The following is a 17,193-nucleotide window of genomic DNA, read 5'->3' as shown; positions in this document are numbered from 1 at the left end:
GAGAAGAAATTCCTCATCTTTATTTGAGTAAGATCCTTACTTTGAGAATATGCCTCAGATCCCACACACTCTCATAAGGGTAAACAATCTCCCATTTACCCTGTCAAGACCACTAAGAAACTTAAATGCTTCAATAAGTTCACCTCTCATTTTTCTAAACTTCACCGAGTGCAGGCCCAACTTACTCGTATTAAGAAAGTTCCTCCATACCTAGTGAATGTTTTCCAGACTGCCTCCAATGCTACTAAACTGTTCACTGTATTCTAGGAGCGGTCTAACAAGTGCCTTGTATAATTTTAGCAAGATTTCCCTATTTTTATACATCATTATCTTTGAAATAAAGGCCAATATTCAATTTGCCTTCTGTATTACCCAATGATCTTGGACCTAGTTTGCCTAATATGTAGAACATGTTGATACTCTAGGCCATACCGAGATTAAGGAGGAGTGGCGTTGGGTGTTTGGAAAATTTTTAAAGTAGATAGGTCCCCGGGGCTTGATGGGATCTATCCCAGGATACTGAGGAAGGCAAGGGAGGAGATTGCTGGGGCCTTGAAAGAGATCTTTGTATCCCCTTTAGCTACGATGAGGCCCCAAAAGACTGAAGAATAGGTATGTTGTTCTTTTGTTTAAGAAGGGCAACAAGGGTAATGCATGAAATTATGGGCTGGTGAACCTTACATTGTGGTAGAAATTATTGGAGAATTATTCTTAGGGACAGGATTTACTCGCATTTAGAAAAGAATGGACTTATCAGGGATAGTCAGCATGGCTTTTTGCAGGGGAGGTCTTATCTCACTAAACTGCTTGAGCTTTTTGAGGAAGTGATGATTGATGAGGGTAAGGCAATGGATGTTGTCTAAATGGACTTTACTGAAGCATCTGACATGATCCCCACGATAGGCTGGTCCAGAAGATTAAGTCACATGGGATCCACTGTGAGTTGGTAAATTGGGTACAAAATTGGGTTGCCAATAGAAGATAGAGAGATGTAGAAGGGTGTTTTTCTGACTCGAGGTCTGTGACCAGTGGTGTCCCTCAGGAGTCAATGCTGAGACCCTGGTTGTTTGCAATACATAAAGGATTTGGATGAAAATGTAGGTGGTTTGATTTATAAGTTCGCAAACGACAGAGTCAGAGTCATACAGCACAGAAACAGACCATTTGGTCCAACCAGTCCATGCTAACCATAATTCCAAACTAAACTAGTTCCATTTGCCTGCACTTGGCCCATATCCCTCCAAATTTTTCTTACTTGTGTTCTTATCCAAGTGTCTTTTAAACATTGTAACTGTACCTGCATCCACCACTTTCTCTGGAAGTTCATTCCAGACATGAATGACTCTCAGTGTAAAAACATTGCCCCTCATGCTTTTTTAAAAATATTTCTCCTCTCACTTTAACATTATGCCCACAGTCTTGAAATACCCCACCCTGCAGAAAAGACACTTGCCATTCACCTTATCTATACCCCTCTCAATTTTATAAAGATCTATAACGTCACCCCTACAATCAACCTTCTACTTTCCAGTGAAAAAAGTCCCAGCCTATCCAGAGATAGTAAGAACTGCTGATGCTGGAGTCAGAGATAACAGTGTGGAGCTGGAGGAACACAGCAGGTCAGGCAGCATCAGAGGAGCAGGAAAGCTGACGTTTCAGGTCGGGACCTTTCTTCAGAAATAGGGGAGGGGGAAGGGAGCTCTAAAATAAATAGAGAGAGGCGGGGTGGAATGTTGATAGGTGAGTGCAGGTAGGCAGTGGTGGGGATTGGTCAGTGAGGTGGGAGGAGTGGATAGGTGGGAGAGAAGACGGACAGGTCAAGGAAGTGGGGACGAGAGGGAGGGTTAGTCATGGGACGAGGCCGGGGGTGTGGAGATTTTGAAACTAGTAAAGTCCACATTGAGACCACTGGGTTGTAGGTTCCCAAGGCGGAATATGAAGTGCTGCTCCTCCAGTTTCCGGGTGGCGGCGTCGTGACACTGGAGGCGGCCCAGGATGGACATGTTGTCCAGGGAGGGTGGAGTTGAAGTGGCTCACGACTGGAAGGTGTTGTCGTTTGTCGCTAACCGAGCGCAGATGCTCTCCAAAGCGGCTCGGTTTTGGGGTTTTGAGTACAAAAGTTGGCAAGTCATGTTGCAACTGTATAAAACTTTAAGTAGGCCACATTTGCAGTATTGTGTGCAGTTCTGGTCCCCACTATATAGGAAGGACATGGAGACTTTGGAGAGGGCACAGAAGAGGATTACCAGGATGTTAGATAACAAGGTGTAGAGCTGGATGAACAGAGCAGGCCAAGCAGCATCAGAGGAGCAGGAAAGCTGATGTTTCGGGTCGAGACCCTTCTTCAGAAATTAAAGAAGCTATCAGGATATTGCCTGGTTTGGAGTACATTAGCTACAATTGGAGGTTTGGCAAAATTGGATTGTTTATGCTGGAACGTTGGAAGCCGAGGTTGACCTGATAGAAATACATAAAATTATGAGAGGAGTGCATTGGGTGGACAGTCAGAGTCTTTTTCTCAAGGTGAACAGTAAAGTTTGAGGGGCATTTAGACAGACATATAAATAGGCAGGGAATAGACCATGTGCAGGCAGATGGAATTAGCTTAGAATGGCTTCATAGTTGGCACAGGCATGGTGACATAAACAGCCTGTTCCTGTGCTGTGCTATGTTCTATGTACTATGTTGTCTATTCTTCTTGCCAAAGTGCATTTACATCCCTTTACATTTCATCTGCCAAGAATTTCCTCACTCACTGAACCTGTCCATATCTCTTCAGACTGTGTCATTCCCACCAATTGCCTTCCCACCTATTTTTGTGTCATCTGTAAATTTGGCAATAGTACATTCTTTTTCATCTAAGTCAATGAATTCACATGAGATATCAACATTTTCCTCATGACTGATGTCAGGTGAACTGCCCAACAGCGCTCAGTTTTCTTACTTTCTCCTTCCTTATATGGTAGGGTAACATTTGTTAACTTCCAATCCATTGGGACCATTCTAAAATCCAAGGAATTTTGGAAAAGCTTAAGTAATACTTTTATTACCTCTGCAGCTACCTTATTTTATAATTTTAGGATATGGGCCATGGGTTTTGTGGAATTTTAGTGCATTAAGTTTATTCAATAATATGCTTTCAAATGACTTCCATTTCTGATTCTTTTTAGACCTTTGGTTTCTCATGTGTAGTTTGTGTCTTCCAGTTTGAAGGCAGACAGTTCCTCTGATAAACTTACAGTTGTCCAGAGTACAAGGAGCTTTATTGTACATCAAGCCATACTGTATATAACTGATGTGGCAGAACTTTGTGATGTATACCTTAAAATAAGGGAATAAACCTTCCATTACCCAGCACTGATATCCCAGGTTTAACAAATAAACTGGAGTGAAACATTACAGAAGTGACAGAAGTGTAAACAGTTAGTCTGCTTCTAGGGCAGTAACACACCAAAACACTTTCTCAGCAACAACGAACACAATGTAGATAAGTGACCCCAACTAACAAATATAAAACTGCTCTTGCAATGAGAAGAAACAATACAAGAAAGAGCAGGAGAAATCCAGATGGCTGCTTGACTCGGCTCCACCATTTAATAAAATCATGACCAATTTTTGATTTCAAACATACTTTCGCACCCAATTCCCTCAAGTCCAACCATCCATTGATGTTAACATACTCAATGACTGACCATCCACAGCATTTTTAGGTGCAGTGTTCTAAGCATTCAAAACCCATGGAGTGAGGAGTAACTTTAAATGCTCATTTAACATGTGTTTTCTTTACAAAGCACAGAGATTGTAAAAACTCCAATTTATAGATTATACTAGAACAAATAAGGAAATAGTTAAGAAAATTTGTTGTGAAAGATGCTTTACTTTCAATAAAACGGATACAGAACTTAAGCAAAATATTTTTGGAGCTCTTTTCACTGTAACTTGCAAATGTGCCAGTGAAGTCTGAAGGTTGTGCCATGTAAAAACTAAAGTCATTCCCTATGTACAACTCTATGACCCTATATCTACTACTACGAATTGCAGGTCAACAGAGCAAATGAAGACAAAGTTCAATTAAAACAGAAATATAGCAACACTGAGTTAATTGATCTCGCAATTTAAACAAAATACAATTGGATTTAGAGTTGGGGGTAACAAAGAGACATTGGATTGCTTTGTCTCCCATTTACAAAAATACTATAACTTAAATCTTATTACTGGTCAATACTATTACCGAGTTGGCAATTCATAGCTACCCAGGTCAGAGTTATACTGCCATTGATTAAATGAAAATCTGAGAGCGAAACACCTGGAAGGAATGTGACACTTGGGGCTTTACTGTACTTAGCAATGCCTCCACTCATCAAAATACAAATGGGAACTACAACTAGCATTATATTTTCACTGACCTGTCGGTAATCCAATTGGGGCGAACAACTTTCTCTTCCTTCAGTTCTTTGATTTTTGAATTTGGAAGGTTAGTGGCAATAATGTGAGTAGTTTTAGACCTTGAATAGTACATATGATACTGGCCTCCATGCAGCATCATAAGCCTTCGCAGCTCCTCAGCTGTTGGCTCTGCAACACAACATATCGTTTACAGGTGAAGTAAATCAGGGCTTATTTAGCATCCAGACCATGGTAACTACACAAGCATAAAAATATTTTATTTATCCTGCCAACAAATGCTCATTGAAATGCATTCAACCCCATTCTAATAAATGAATAATCATTCAACTATCTAGCCAGTGACACAAGGACAGATGAAATTAATTCCAGTGTTTTGAAAGGATACAGCCAACTCTGAATAAGATTTATAAATCACCACATACCTGTGTAACCATTGACAAAAATTGCAACACCTCTGAAAATACAAGACACTGTCCCTTCATTTTCTTGTTGAAGAGAAGTTTCTGATTTGAATTGCCTTTCTAGTTTGTCCATCTTTGCTGCCATGTAGCCACCCTAGGAGTAATTCAGAAGACCCTGTTAACCTGCACTAATTTATTTTAACTCTTATCTGACATAAATTTCCTTGAACAAAAAGGAAATATTTTAATTTACATAGAACTTAGAAATATCTCATGGCTTTTCACACAACAAATTACTTTGAATATAAATGTATACAAAAAGATCCTGTCAATTTACAAAGTCTTTTTTTTCCTCCTGTTGGCTAAGGGAAAACTACACACTATGACACAAAAGAGTTCCTTCATGAATGGGATTTGAATACCCACTCAAACGATCAGAGGATGCAGGTGGACAATTAATTTAACATCTCGGTCAGAGGATAGCGTTTCTGGCAAATGCCTCACACCCTCAATGTTGATTTTACACGTTGGCCTTTCGTACTCAAAGGGCCTAGACTTGAATCCACAACCTTTGGAATATTAACTCAGCCACGGTTGGTAAAAATGTACAATAGCAGCCTGATTGTAAGTTTATTCAATTTCTATTGAGAGATAGACAAGATGAAAAAAATAAGTTTACAAATAAAAATATAGAATGTTTAAGAAAAATACGTGCTGAACATACCCAGTCTCTCCAGCCATCCCCTTCGCTGGCACGTTTCCTCCATCCTCCACGGCTCATAGTAGGTTCCCTGAGATTTAATTTCATATTGTTCATTTTAAAACATGATTACTTAAATTTATTATAAATTACTTACACTTAAAACGAAATTTAGAAAAACCTGCCAAAATTGCATTTCATCTCAGTATAACATGTAGTCACTACATTTGAATATATAACTGTGTTATCTAAACTTAAGAGTTCATGACTCATAGCACTGACATTTTAGAAAGTTTCAAAGTGATACACACTAAATCTAAGAGTTATTACTTTAAAATAAATATACCTTCATAATGAAAACAGAAACTGTTCAAAATTCGCAAGTTGATCAGTTGATATAAAACTAGATAAGTGAATACTTCAGTTAACATGCTTCTTCTGAACCACCAAGAACATACGGTCTTAAACCCTTCTCATAATCTAACTTGCCTCTAAGTATTACCAGTTTAATACATAGTGGCATGGTAATATATAGCTTCAGCAATGCTTGAAAAGTAGAGACTTGCTATCACAAATTTTTTGGCTTTCATTCATTAGGATAGAAACAATAATGCCAAATTCTAGAGGAAGCAACAGTTAGCCTGCATGTGCAAAAGCTGATTAGTTTTGGCAAGTTGACTGATTGGTCAAGGCATTGCTTTAAGAGAATGCATCAGGAAAATATTGTCCTGCATGCTTTTGTTTAATTCAAAAAGGCACAATGCATGCTCATGTTCCTTATTCCTGCAGAGGACATGAAAACGCGTAACTTCTAACAAGCATAAGTGAGTCACATTGTAAACCCAATTACAAACTCGAATTGGTCGGAGAACATTTGAGGTTGTTCAGCAAGGACTGTCCAATTGCAGGACTCGCATCTAACATTAGACATTATGTTGAGTTCTTCAAGCATGTTCCGGTTTGAGTGCAGTTGGAGGTGCGTTTTTAGTTACAATTCGCTAACTGTCACGACAAACGGCCTATGTACCTAGAATTCCACCAACACCAAAAATATTTTAATATCTCTTTGGATGTTCTGATTCTAAGAAACTGCACACAATTCCAATTGTGATTGCCTTTAAACAAGGTCTATAGAATACATTACATACATTAATTAGCAATTTCTGTCTAGAGAGTAATTCTTGAAAGTGCATTGAGGCAGGAATAAACTAGGGATTTGGATAATGAATTACATGGTGCAAAGTGATTTAGAGCTGAACCTCAAGAGTATGATACCATTTCAAAATATGTTTTTCATAATCCATATGGTTTTGTATTATTTACTACAAATTTTCCTATTGTGAGTGATTCAATCTTTCTCATTCTTTGCAACTGCCAACATCGGGCAGTTTAGCTTTTCTGTAACACTTAGCAACATAACAATTGTGAAGAATTTTGCATTCTATAGCAAACTAGAAACGCAACAGGGTCAGCTAAAGAAACAAAGGCTTTACCGACTATAATGTATTGCTTTGTAGAATTTTCAAAGTACAATATTTATCACAACGTATGTACAAAATCAACTGATTCTGTAGAATCATTCCTTACTCCAACCAGTGTTCTGCTTCATGGACAACATAATCCATGTTATTGCAACCTGTAGTTAATTGCAATTCTTCATTGCTTTTAAATTTCATTAAGCTAGACTCTACGACATTTGTCCCATCAATGCAGTAGAAATGCATACCATAAGACCTCAAGAAATAGGAACAGGAGTCTGCTTTCAGCCCTTCAAGCCTGTTCCGCTATTCAATAGGATCTTGGTTGATCCAATATTCCTAACATTCATTTTCCTACCCTTTCCCCATAACGACTGCTTCCTGACCGCTCAAGAAGCTATCTATCTCAGCCTTAAATATACATGAGGACTCTGTCCCCACAGCTCTCTGTAGCAAGGAGGCTCAAGGACTCTGAAATCTTCTGAGGAAATTTCACCTCATCTCAGTCTTAAATTGGCATCCCGTGACTCTCCTATGAGGGGAAACATCCTCTCAGCATTTACCCTGTCAAGTCCCTTCAGAATACCATATGTTTCGTTGAGATCACCTCCAGTGAGTAGAGTACCAATCTGTTTAGACATTGCTCATAAGACAATCCCTCCATATCAGAGATCATCCTGGTAAACCTTCTCTGAATTGTCTCCAATGAAATAGTATCTTTCCTTAAGGGTTCCAAAACTGGTCACAGTACTCCAGGTATGGTTTCATCAGCATATTGTACAGTTGCAGTAAGACTTTCCTACACTTATACTCCAAATCCCTTGAAATAAGGATCAACATTCCGTTAGGCTTCCTGATTACCAACTGCACCTGTGTGCGGACTTCGTGTTTCATGCACAAGTATCCCCAAGTCCCTTTGTGTTGCAGCTTTCAGGTTTTTGTCCATTAAGATAATAATGGTTTTTTCTCTCTTCCAAAATGAACAATTTCACATTATCCAACATTTTGCTCCATTTGCAACCTTCTTGACCATTTAGTTAACCTAGCAATATCTCTGAACTGCAAGTTGCCTTTCACCTATTTTTGTGTCATCTGCAAATGTAGCTACAGTAGCTCAGATTATTGAGTTTGGTGTTGGGACATCATGGTGTGGTTGTACAGGATGTTGGTAAGGCCACTTTTAGAACACTGCGTACAGTTTTGGGCACCCTTCTACAGGAAAGATATTAAATTGAAGAGGGTACAGAAAAGATACATAAGAATGTTAGCAGGACTGGAGGGTTTAAATTATAAGGAGAGGCTGGATAGGTGGGGACGTTTTTCACTGGAGCGTAGGAAGTTGGGGTGACATTACAGAGGTTTACAAAATCATGATGGGCATAACGAAGTTGAATGGCAAAGGTCTTTTCTGTAGGGCAGGGGAGTTCAAAACTAGGGCCATAATGTTAAGGTGAGGAGAGGAATATTTATAAAGGATCTGAGGGGCAACTTCTTCATATAGAGGGTGGTTTGTATGTGGAATGAATTGCCAGAGGAAATGGTAGATGCAGGTACAGTTACAACATTTAAAAGACATTTGGATAAGTACATGAGTAAGAAAGTTTTAGAGCCAAATGAAGGCAAATGGGAAACTTGCTTGGCATGGATGAGTTGAACTGAAGGGTCAGAAGTGGTGTATGGCTATAAAGAAAGAACTATAAAGCATTTGACTCAACGTACACCTCTCTTGAACAAATGGGGTGCAGGAGTGACCCATTAAAAGTGACATCACATTTTTAATGTGTGGAGTGGGAATATCCAAATTCAAAAAGTGAATGTAGTCTTCACATTTAACGTCACGTATTCATGCATTATCTTCTAATCACATCTAATCATATGCAAGAGATCTCCATTTCTTCATAAATTGTTATTTAGGGGTGGTATTCATGCACTTCTTCACGTGACATCCTTTATCAGTAGCCTTTCCCTTTATTCCACAATGATATTCCACTCCACTTCTGACTGCAGCAAACTTCCATTCTACCCTTCCCAGAGTTGAACTGCAAAATTCAAATTTCAAACTGCTCTTGAGAAAAGGCAGCTAGTTCATGTTTGCACAATACAAGATATTTTAAGAATAATGGTTTGAAAAATAGATTGCTGAATATCAAACAAATCCTTCCATCTTAGGTATTTTATACTATGCCCACCTCAATTTGTGTTTCACATTAGGATACAAGAAAGATTGCTTCCTTTCCATGTTGTAAATTAAATAAAGCTGCTATTTACGTTTGACTATTTTGGTGCCTTCTCAAAACATAATACCGTCTCTATTTACAGTCAAAACATTGACTGATCACAGGAAGTGCACTTGCCAAGGGATGGCTGTCAATACACAAATACTGCGTTTCCTTTCATTTTGCCAAGGCAGATGCAATTAATCAACCCATAATATGTACAAAGTCCACAACAACTGCTGAACTTAAATCTCTAAATCTACTTTTGCAATTGATTTCCTCCTCAATATGACCAGTAATATTGACATTAAACACAACTTTGTCAGCAAAACACTGGCTTGCAAAAATATCACCTACAATCATATTTCCTATAAAACTACAAGATGAACTAACTATAATTATCAATGCTCTCTCCTTCTCCCTCTTCCTAGCCTTTGAACTTCATTAACAAGCAGCTTACTCCACACTATCTGAGTACTTATAAGGCAGGACAAGGTCAAATGTTTAAAAAGACCCTAACTAACAAGATCTATGTCGATTAATTCTGTAGAAATTGCATCTTTTCAAATCATTAAAATCTAACAATAAACTCTAAACTTGAAAACAGATGCATTTCCAACTAAATACTGATGCTGTTGCATGAGCAATGTCCAAAACCATAAGTTGAATTCAGGCTAATTACAGGTCCAGATATCTTCTTGTATCCATTTATTCAGGACTGTGTCTAAAATTTGCCACTTAAGTAGCACAATTGTAAGTGACAATCAGTTCTGCATAACACAGCAAAGGTGCTTGATAAGGTACCACATACAAGGTTACTTAATAACAACTCATGGTATAATATCAGCATGCTTACAGGATTGGCTAACTAATAGAAGACAGAGCTGGGATGAAAGGAGCATTCTCAGGTTTGCAGCCTGTAAATAATGGAGTGTTACAGGGATAACTTTTGATGCCACAATTATTTACAATATATATTAGTGACTTGGATAAGAGAAATAAATGTGCTATAGCCATGTTTGTGGAGACACAAAAGTAGGTGAGAAGGCAAATGGTGAGGACGACATAAACAGTCTACAGACAGGTTAAGCACATGGGTAAAAAACTTGGCAGATAGAATATAATGTGGGCAAATGTAAGATCATGCATTTGGCAGAAAGAATAGAGGAGCGGATTATTACTTTAATGAGGAGAAACTAGAAAAAACTGCAGCAGAGGAATTTATGGGTCATCATGCATGAATCACAAAAAGCTAACAAGCAAGTTCAGCAGGTAATCGGGAAAGCTAATGGACAATTGGCTGTTAACTTCAAAGGGAATGGTGCATAAAAGTAAGGAAGTCTTGCTAAAATTATATAAGGACTCATCAGACAACACTTGGAATACTTTGCAGTTTTTGGTCCCCTTATCTAAAGAAAGATGCACTGGTATTAAAGGCAGTTCAAAGAAGGGTCAGTGGGTAGACCCTAAATATGGAGGATTGTCCTTTGAGGAGATGTTGAGTTCATTGGAGTTCAGAAGAATGGGAGGCTACCATATTGAAGATTCTTAGCATGTTTAAAAGGTCACTTCCCTTTGTGATAGTCCAGGACCAGAGGGTACAATCTAGGAGGGGAGGCAATGGCCAAGTGGTATTATCGCTGGACTGTTAATCCAGAGACCCAGATAACATTCTGGGGACCTGGGCTTGAATCCCGCTGTGGCAGATGCTGGAATTTGAATTCAATAAATATCTGGAATTAAGAATCTAATGATGACCGCAAATCCATTGTCGATTGTTGGAAAAACCCATCTGGTTCACCAATGTCCTGTAGGGAAGGAAATTGTCATCCTTACCTGGTCTAGCCATTAGGGATGGGCAATAAATGCTGCCTAGCCAGCGATGCCCTCATCCTGTGAATGAATAAAGTATCCTCAGTGTAAGAGGTTGCCCATGTAAAGCAGAGATGAGGAGAAATTCCTTCACCCAGAAGGTGGTGGAATGTATGGAATTCCTTACCTCACAGACTGGTTGAGACTGGGTCATTAACAATATAAAAAGCTGGGATAGACAGATTTTTAATCAGTGAAGAAATCAAGGGTTTTGGGGAAAAGGCAGGAAAGGCGAATTGAGGATTATCACATTAGCCATGATCTCACTGAACAGTGAAGCAGAGTTGATGGGCTGAATTGCCTACTTCTGCTCCTGTATCTTATGTTGTTATATGAAAGACATGCTCCTGAGAACATTTTACTATTTTCAACGTACCCTAAAAATGCAAGTTGTCGTTGCCACAGCAAAAACAGCTAGAGTTTTGAGATGAAAGGGTGACTGCACACGTTATTCAAATGTTGAGGGGTAAATAAGAGACCTTCAAGGTAGCAGACAGAAAATCTAAGGGAGGCATAGGAACTAGGAGACGTTACTGCCTGTCCCTCGTTGCCCAAGGCGGATGGTGAGTTGCCTTCTTGAACTGCTGGAGTAAGGAGGAGAAGCCTTTTCTGACATTCAGTATGATCATGGCTGATCCTTCACCTAAACACCACATTTCCACTTTCTATCCACATCCCTATGATATCTAAAATTTATCAAATTCTTTCTTGAATACAGCAGACATAGCATGATTAAACAACAGGCTTCGGGACTTTGTGAATCAGTGTGCAGGTGCAATAGACACCATCATTTAACGCAGATTCTTCAATCATCTCAATGCCTCCCAAAATCCTCTTCCTTTCTCTATCTGTCTTTGGTTCAGTTTCCAGTCACTACTTCTAGCAGGTCTATAAAGGCCCAGGAAATGCTTGAAATACTCAGCATGTAAGGAAGCATTTGCAGAGATATAGACAGAATTAATATTTCAGGTTGGTACCCATTAATATGATCATGAGAAGGCATTTGAGGGATATCATAAATTTTAAGTATGCCTACAGACTGGGAATGAGGAGAGCAGGAGAACAAAAGGGTAGTTCTGAGGTACCATTATCCTTTTTTTCATTTAATCTCTCTCCTCTTTCTACCACAGATGTCCCTTCTGCCAGACATGCTGGATTTCTACAGCACTTTGTTTTTATTCAACATCTCCTGCTCACACAGTATTTACATTCGGCTTTGTTTTTTTCCTTCCATTTTTCCGCCACTGAACTTGCTTAGAAACTGTTACAGTTCTAACTTCTGCAATTCTGATGAAAGGTTTTATAGAGTCATTCAGCATGGAACTAGACCCTTTGGGCCAACTCATCCATGCTGACCAAGTTTCCCAAACCAAACTAGTCCCATTTGCCTGTGTTTGGCCCCTATCCCTCTAAACCTTTCCTATTCATGTACCTGTCCAGATGTCTTTTAAATGTTGTAACTATACCTGCATCTACCACTTCCTCTGGCAGTTCATTCCACACATGAACCACCTTATGTGTGAAAATGTTGCCCTTCAGGTCCCTTTTAAATCTTTCTCCTCTCACCTTAAAAATGTAGCCCCTAGTTTTGAACCTCCCATCCTAGGAAATGGTTGCTCTTCACCTTATCTATGCCCCTCATGATTTTATAAACCTCTGTAAGGTCACCCCTCAAACTCCTATGCTCCTGTTAAAAAAGTCCCAGCCTATGCAGCCTCTCCGTAAAAGTCATACCTTTCAGTCCCAGCAACATCCTTGTAAATCTTTCTGAACCCTCGTAAATTTAATAATACCTTTCCTATAGCAGGTGACCAAAACTGTACACAGCACTCAAAAAGTAGCCTCACCAATGTACTGTACAACCTCGACGTGATGTCCCATCTCCTATAAACAATGGTCTGAGCAATGAAGGCAAGAATGTTAAAACACCTTTTTAATCACCCTGTCTATCTGGACACAATTTTCAAAGAACTATGTAACTGAACCCTAGGTCTCTGCGCGATAACACTATGCAGGGCCCAACAATTGACCGCATAAGTGCTGCCCTTGTTCAGGTTACCAAAATGCAATACTTCGCATTGCTTCAACCCTGCACAACACCACTGGTCACAGGCCTCCAGTCTGAGAAATAACCTTCCACACCACCTGCTGAGTCCTACTGTCAAGACAATTTTGTATCCAATTAGCAAGCTCTCACTGAATCCCACGTGATCTAACTTTACTAATCTGCTTTGACCTGAAACACCACAGATGCTGTCTGACCTGCTGAGTATTTCCAACACTTGTGATGTTTTAATTGGGCATCATGGCACAATGTCTCTTCCTTTCAATCTTCGCAAAGCATATGGATTGTTTGTTTTTAAAGCTGTTGTATAATTCAAAGTTTTGACCATTCTGATGGGCTTCTGGCTGGTCCCTCCATAAACCGAGGTCATCCAAAACTCTGCTGCATGTGATTTAACTCACAACAGCTCTCATTCCCCTATCAGCTTTGTGGTTGCTAAACTACATTTATAGAACTTTGTTTTCTAATTCCGCTATGGCTTCATCTGCCATATCTCTGCCATCGGCTTCAGACCCACAAACTTGTGCACACTTTGCTTATTCCAGCCTCTTGCGTATTTCTAACCAAAAATGTTCCACAACTGGTGGCCATGCTATCAGTTGCCTAGGCCCCAATTTCCGGAATCCCTCTCCTCTCTGCCTTGCTTTCCTCCTTTAAGATATTCCTCAAAAACCTACCGTTTTGAGCAAGCTCTTGATCGACTGATCCAATATCTTCCTATGTGGCTCGGTATTATACTTTATTTTCTAAAGGTCCTATCAAGCACCTTGGGACATTTCATTGTGTTAATGATGCTTTGTAAGTTGTTATTACTGCTGCTGTCTGAGATATAGGAGCAAAACATTTTACAGCAAGGAATAAAACCAAACAATCAACAACGTTCACACTAGTTCTCTGAAAGAACAATGCACTGTATTTCAACTGTATTTCAACCCCATCTTTTCCTGTATATGAACACCATACCATGCCAGTTTCAGAAAACATGCAGTTCAGTTCACCTCAATATATACATACCAAACTAGCGTCACTAGCATAAACTTAACTGCTGAAATGGGTTTGCAGACAGAAATAAGACAATTTCTTCCCCCCAGTGTGTCAGATGCAAGTATTACGACAGGAGCTAACGTAAGAACCAAATGGACAGCATGTCATCTTAAACTATCTAGTGCACAGCTAGACAACAAGGGGACCATGATATGCTCTAAGAATTGTCAGCACTTCATCACCTAACAGAGATCGCCAAATTGAGCAGACAATCAATGAATGTGACTGCACCTCAGATTACTCCAGTAGTAATTACTCATTTTGTTAGGTGCCTACATTTTATTTAATATACATTCACTTATTTGTAAAACAATAATTGAAAAATGAACACTGACCAACCAAACTCTTACTAGATCAATTCAATCCCAATGGGACAGCACAGGTTGCCTTAGATGGAAAGTGTCTAGACATATATAATTTCACCTTAGAGACAAGAGAGAAATTAAGTGAATTCTGAAATAAGATACCAATACCAGACAAGAAACATTCAAAGTAAAGGTAAACAGTTACAGCTCCATCCCTTGAGGAAAGAAAGAAGTGTTTATGTCGTGAATATGTTTAGAAAGAGAAAAACAGCAGAGAAGGAAGAATTGGAGACGTCTGAAGGACCGTTACTTTTCTCTTTTCCCCTGCCCAAGGCACCATGTGAATAACCATGTTTCAATTCTATGTTTGGCTTGCTTTCAAATGGCAGAAGTCCTGTGAAATTAGCGTGGCTGAAAGTGAGACTCTAAAATGGAGAGAGATTCAACACGGGAAAAAAAAATGGAATTAGTACTTCTTTCAATATGGTAAACTGAGTATGAACCGTAGCAACCTGAAAAAGATCGTAAGAACCATACAGCACCTTGTATTTGCTTCGCCATTCAATAAGATTGAGGTTGATCTAACATCGGCCATCACCACTTTCCTGCCATACAAGTCGACAAGCTGTCTATCTCAGCTTTGATTACATTCACTGACTCCACCTTCACTTCTTTCTGCAATAGAGATTTCTAAATATTCATGACATTCAGAAGAAAATCCTCTTCATCTTAGTCTTATATCTGCAACTCCTCATTCAGGAAAAATGTCCCCAATTCTAAATCTACCATGAAGTATAACACCTTTTTAGCATATTCTGCCTTTCGGCATTATGGGGACGTCTCCTTACAAACTTGATCAAGAAATCCCTAAAGGGATCTTGACGGCGACATGATTAAGAATCAAAATAAAAACAAAGAACTGTGGATAGTGGAAACCTGAAACATAAACAGAAAGGACTGCAGAAAGTCAGCAGGTCTGGCAGCATCTATAAAGAGAAAAGCAGAGTTAATGTTTCAAGCCCAATAACCTTTTGTCAGAATCATTTGGGATGTGGTGTTCCAAATCAAAATAGCATCTTAAAATGAATGGACCATTGCTCCCCAGGGAGAACCACCCCACACCACCATCAGAATACACAAGGAATTTCTCTGTTAGTGTTTCACTTCAATTGCTTGCACAATCTAAAAAGAGCACTACACTCCCACACAGGAGGTCAGCCACACATTCTGCAAAGCACATTTAGTACAAACTTGGTAGCTGATTCTGGTTTTACAGCAAATGAGACATTTCCAGGTGTAAAATTAAATTCTTCATGCATATATTTAAGGAAAATCTAACAAGTTAAGTTATTCATTAGCTCTTTAAGCCGTCGCCAAACAAGGTATGTCTCAACAGATGTTGACAAGGGTTGGGGGGTGTGGCTAAGAGGGATAAGACACAGCATTTCCTACAGGAACAGACATTTGTGGACAGATATAAACATGAACAGAACTTTACGAGAATAGGAAGAACAGAACTAAAGTCTGACCAAAATCCCCATTTGTTCCTTACATGGAAATGAAATCACGACACAATCTGTGCAACATTATTATTTTGCCGCGAATTATACTCAATTTTGGACTGGAGGCTGCTATGTGAAAATTGTTGAGAAAAATCATACAAATTAGGGAGACAGCCTTCTAAAAGGTACGCGAGGGGGTGGCGGGGGGGTGTTATACGAGCCTCCTCCGAGGTTAGGGGGAAAATAATCTAGATTATGGGGAAAACCCCCTCCTGTTGGATGGAAGGGGAAGCCTCCTCCTGGATGATGGGGACGCCTCCTGCGGTCTCCCTGTCCAGCCCCCGCCCCCGTCTGGAGATGATCCTCTGCTCCGGAGCAAAGGGCTCCCAGAGCAGTAGGGTCTGTCCTCACGCATGACTCCGGCTCTAGGCTCTGTCCTGACCCCTGGGGAAAGGCCAACATTGTTTGTGTCTGAGGCCGGGTCTGCAGCTCCTCAGCACCGAGACCCGGAGCCCCGGGAGGAGGGGGAACCGGGCCCCGCGCTCTCTCCGTGCCGGTGCCGCCAGTCACGTAACCGGGAACGGCTCACCTCTCACGGCCTAACACTCATCCCGACCTCAGTTACCGTCCGTCTCCCAGCTTCTATTACCACCGTTTGTCTATCGGGCTGCTGGCCTCTGCCCCTCACTCCGGTCTCCGGCTCCGTGATCTCTCCATTCCCGCTCCACCCCGCCCCGTCCGCCCGCTCCGGCACCGCCTGCAACTACCCAGTCACAGCGACACCGAGGGCTGGAGGCTGGTACTACACCCACTCACTGGGACTCCGAGGGCTGGTACTACACCCACTCACAGCGACACCCATGGCTGGAGGCTGGTACTACACACACTCAGCGATACCGAGGGCTGGAGGCTGGTACTACACCTACGCACAGCGACACCGAGGTCTGGAGGCTGGTCCTACACCCACTCACAGCGACACCGAGGGCTGGAGGCTGGTACTACACCTACACACAGCGACACCGAGGGCTGGAGGCTGGTACCACACCTAGTCACTGCAACATCGACACCGAGGAGTGGAGGCTAATACTACACTCACTCACAGCGACACCGATGGCAGGACGCTGGGGTACTACACTCAATTACAGCGACACCGGGGGCCGGAAGCTGGTACTACACATAGTTACAGCGACACCGGGCGACGAG

General features: G+C 40.6%; 1 protein-coding gene across 2 annotated transcripts in view; it reads right to left on the bottom strand.

Annotated features, from left to right (window-relative positions):
- Nucleotides 1-16,694, bottom strand: part of rev1 (REV1 DNA directed polymerase) — a 126,324-nt gene extending 109,630 nt beyond the window's left edge. Inside the window, exons 1-5 of one of the 2 annotated variants that reach the window (XM_048598002.1) lie at nucleotides 16,580-16,694; nucleotides 15,031-15,163; nucleotides 5,533-5,599; nucleotides 4,830-4,962; nucleotides 4,407-4,575 (exon numbers count right to left, since the gene is read on the bottom strand). In XM_048598002.1, the coding sequence (XP_048453959.1) occupies nucleotides 4,407-4,575; nucleotides 4,830-4,962; nucleotides 5,533-5,599; nucleotides 15,031-15,083 (422 nt within the window). In that variant the 5' untranslated portion in view covers nucleotides 15,084-15,163; nucleotides 16,580-16,694. The remainder of the gene's footprint in view (nucleotides 1-4,406; nucleotides 4,576-4,829; nucleotides 4,963-5,532; nucleotides 5,600-15,030; nucleotides 15,164-16,579) is intronic. The other variant, XM_020528046.2, reaches the window with a different exon arrangement.
- Nucleotides 16,695-17,193: the final 499 nt, after the last annotated feature.

The sequence above is a fragment of the Rhincodon typus genome, chromosome 6 (genome assembly GCF_021869965.1).
Source record: "Rhincodon typus isolate 14 chromosome 6, sRhiTyp1.1, whole genome shotgun sequence".
Classification (NCBI taxonomy): Eukaryota; Metazoa; Chordata; class Chondrichthyes; order Orectolobiformes; family Rhincodontidae; genus Rhincodon; species Rhincodon typus.
Note: the sequence above shows the minus strand (reverse complement) of the source record. Positions and strands in the feature narration are given on the sequence as shown.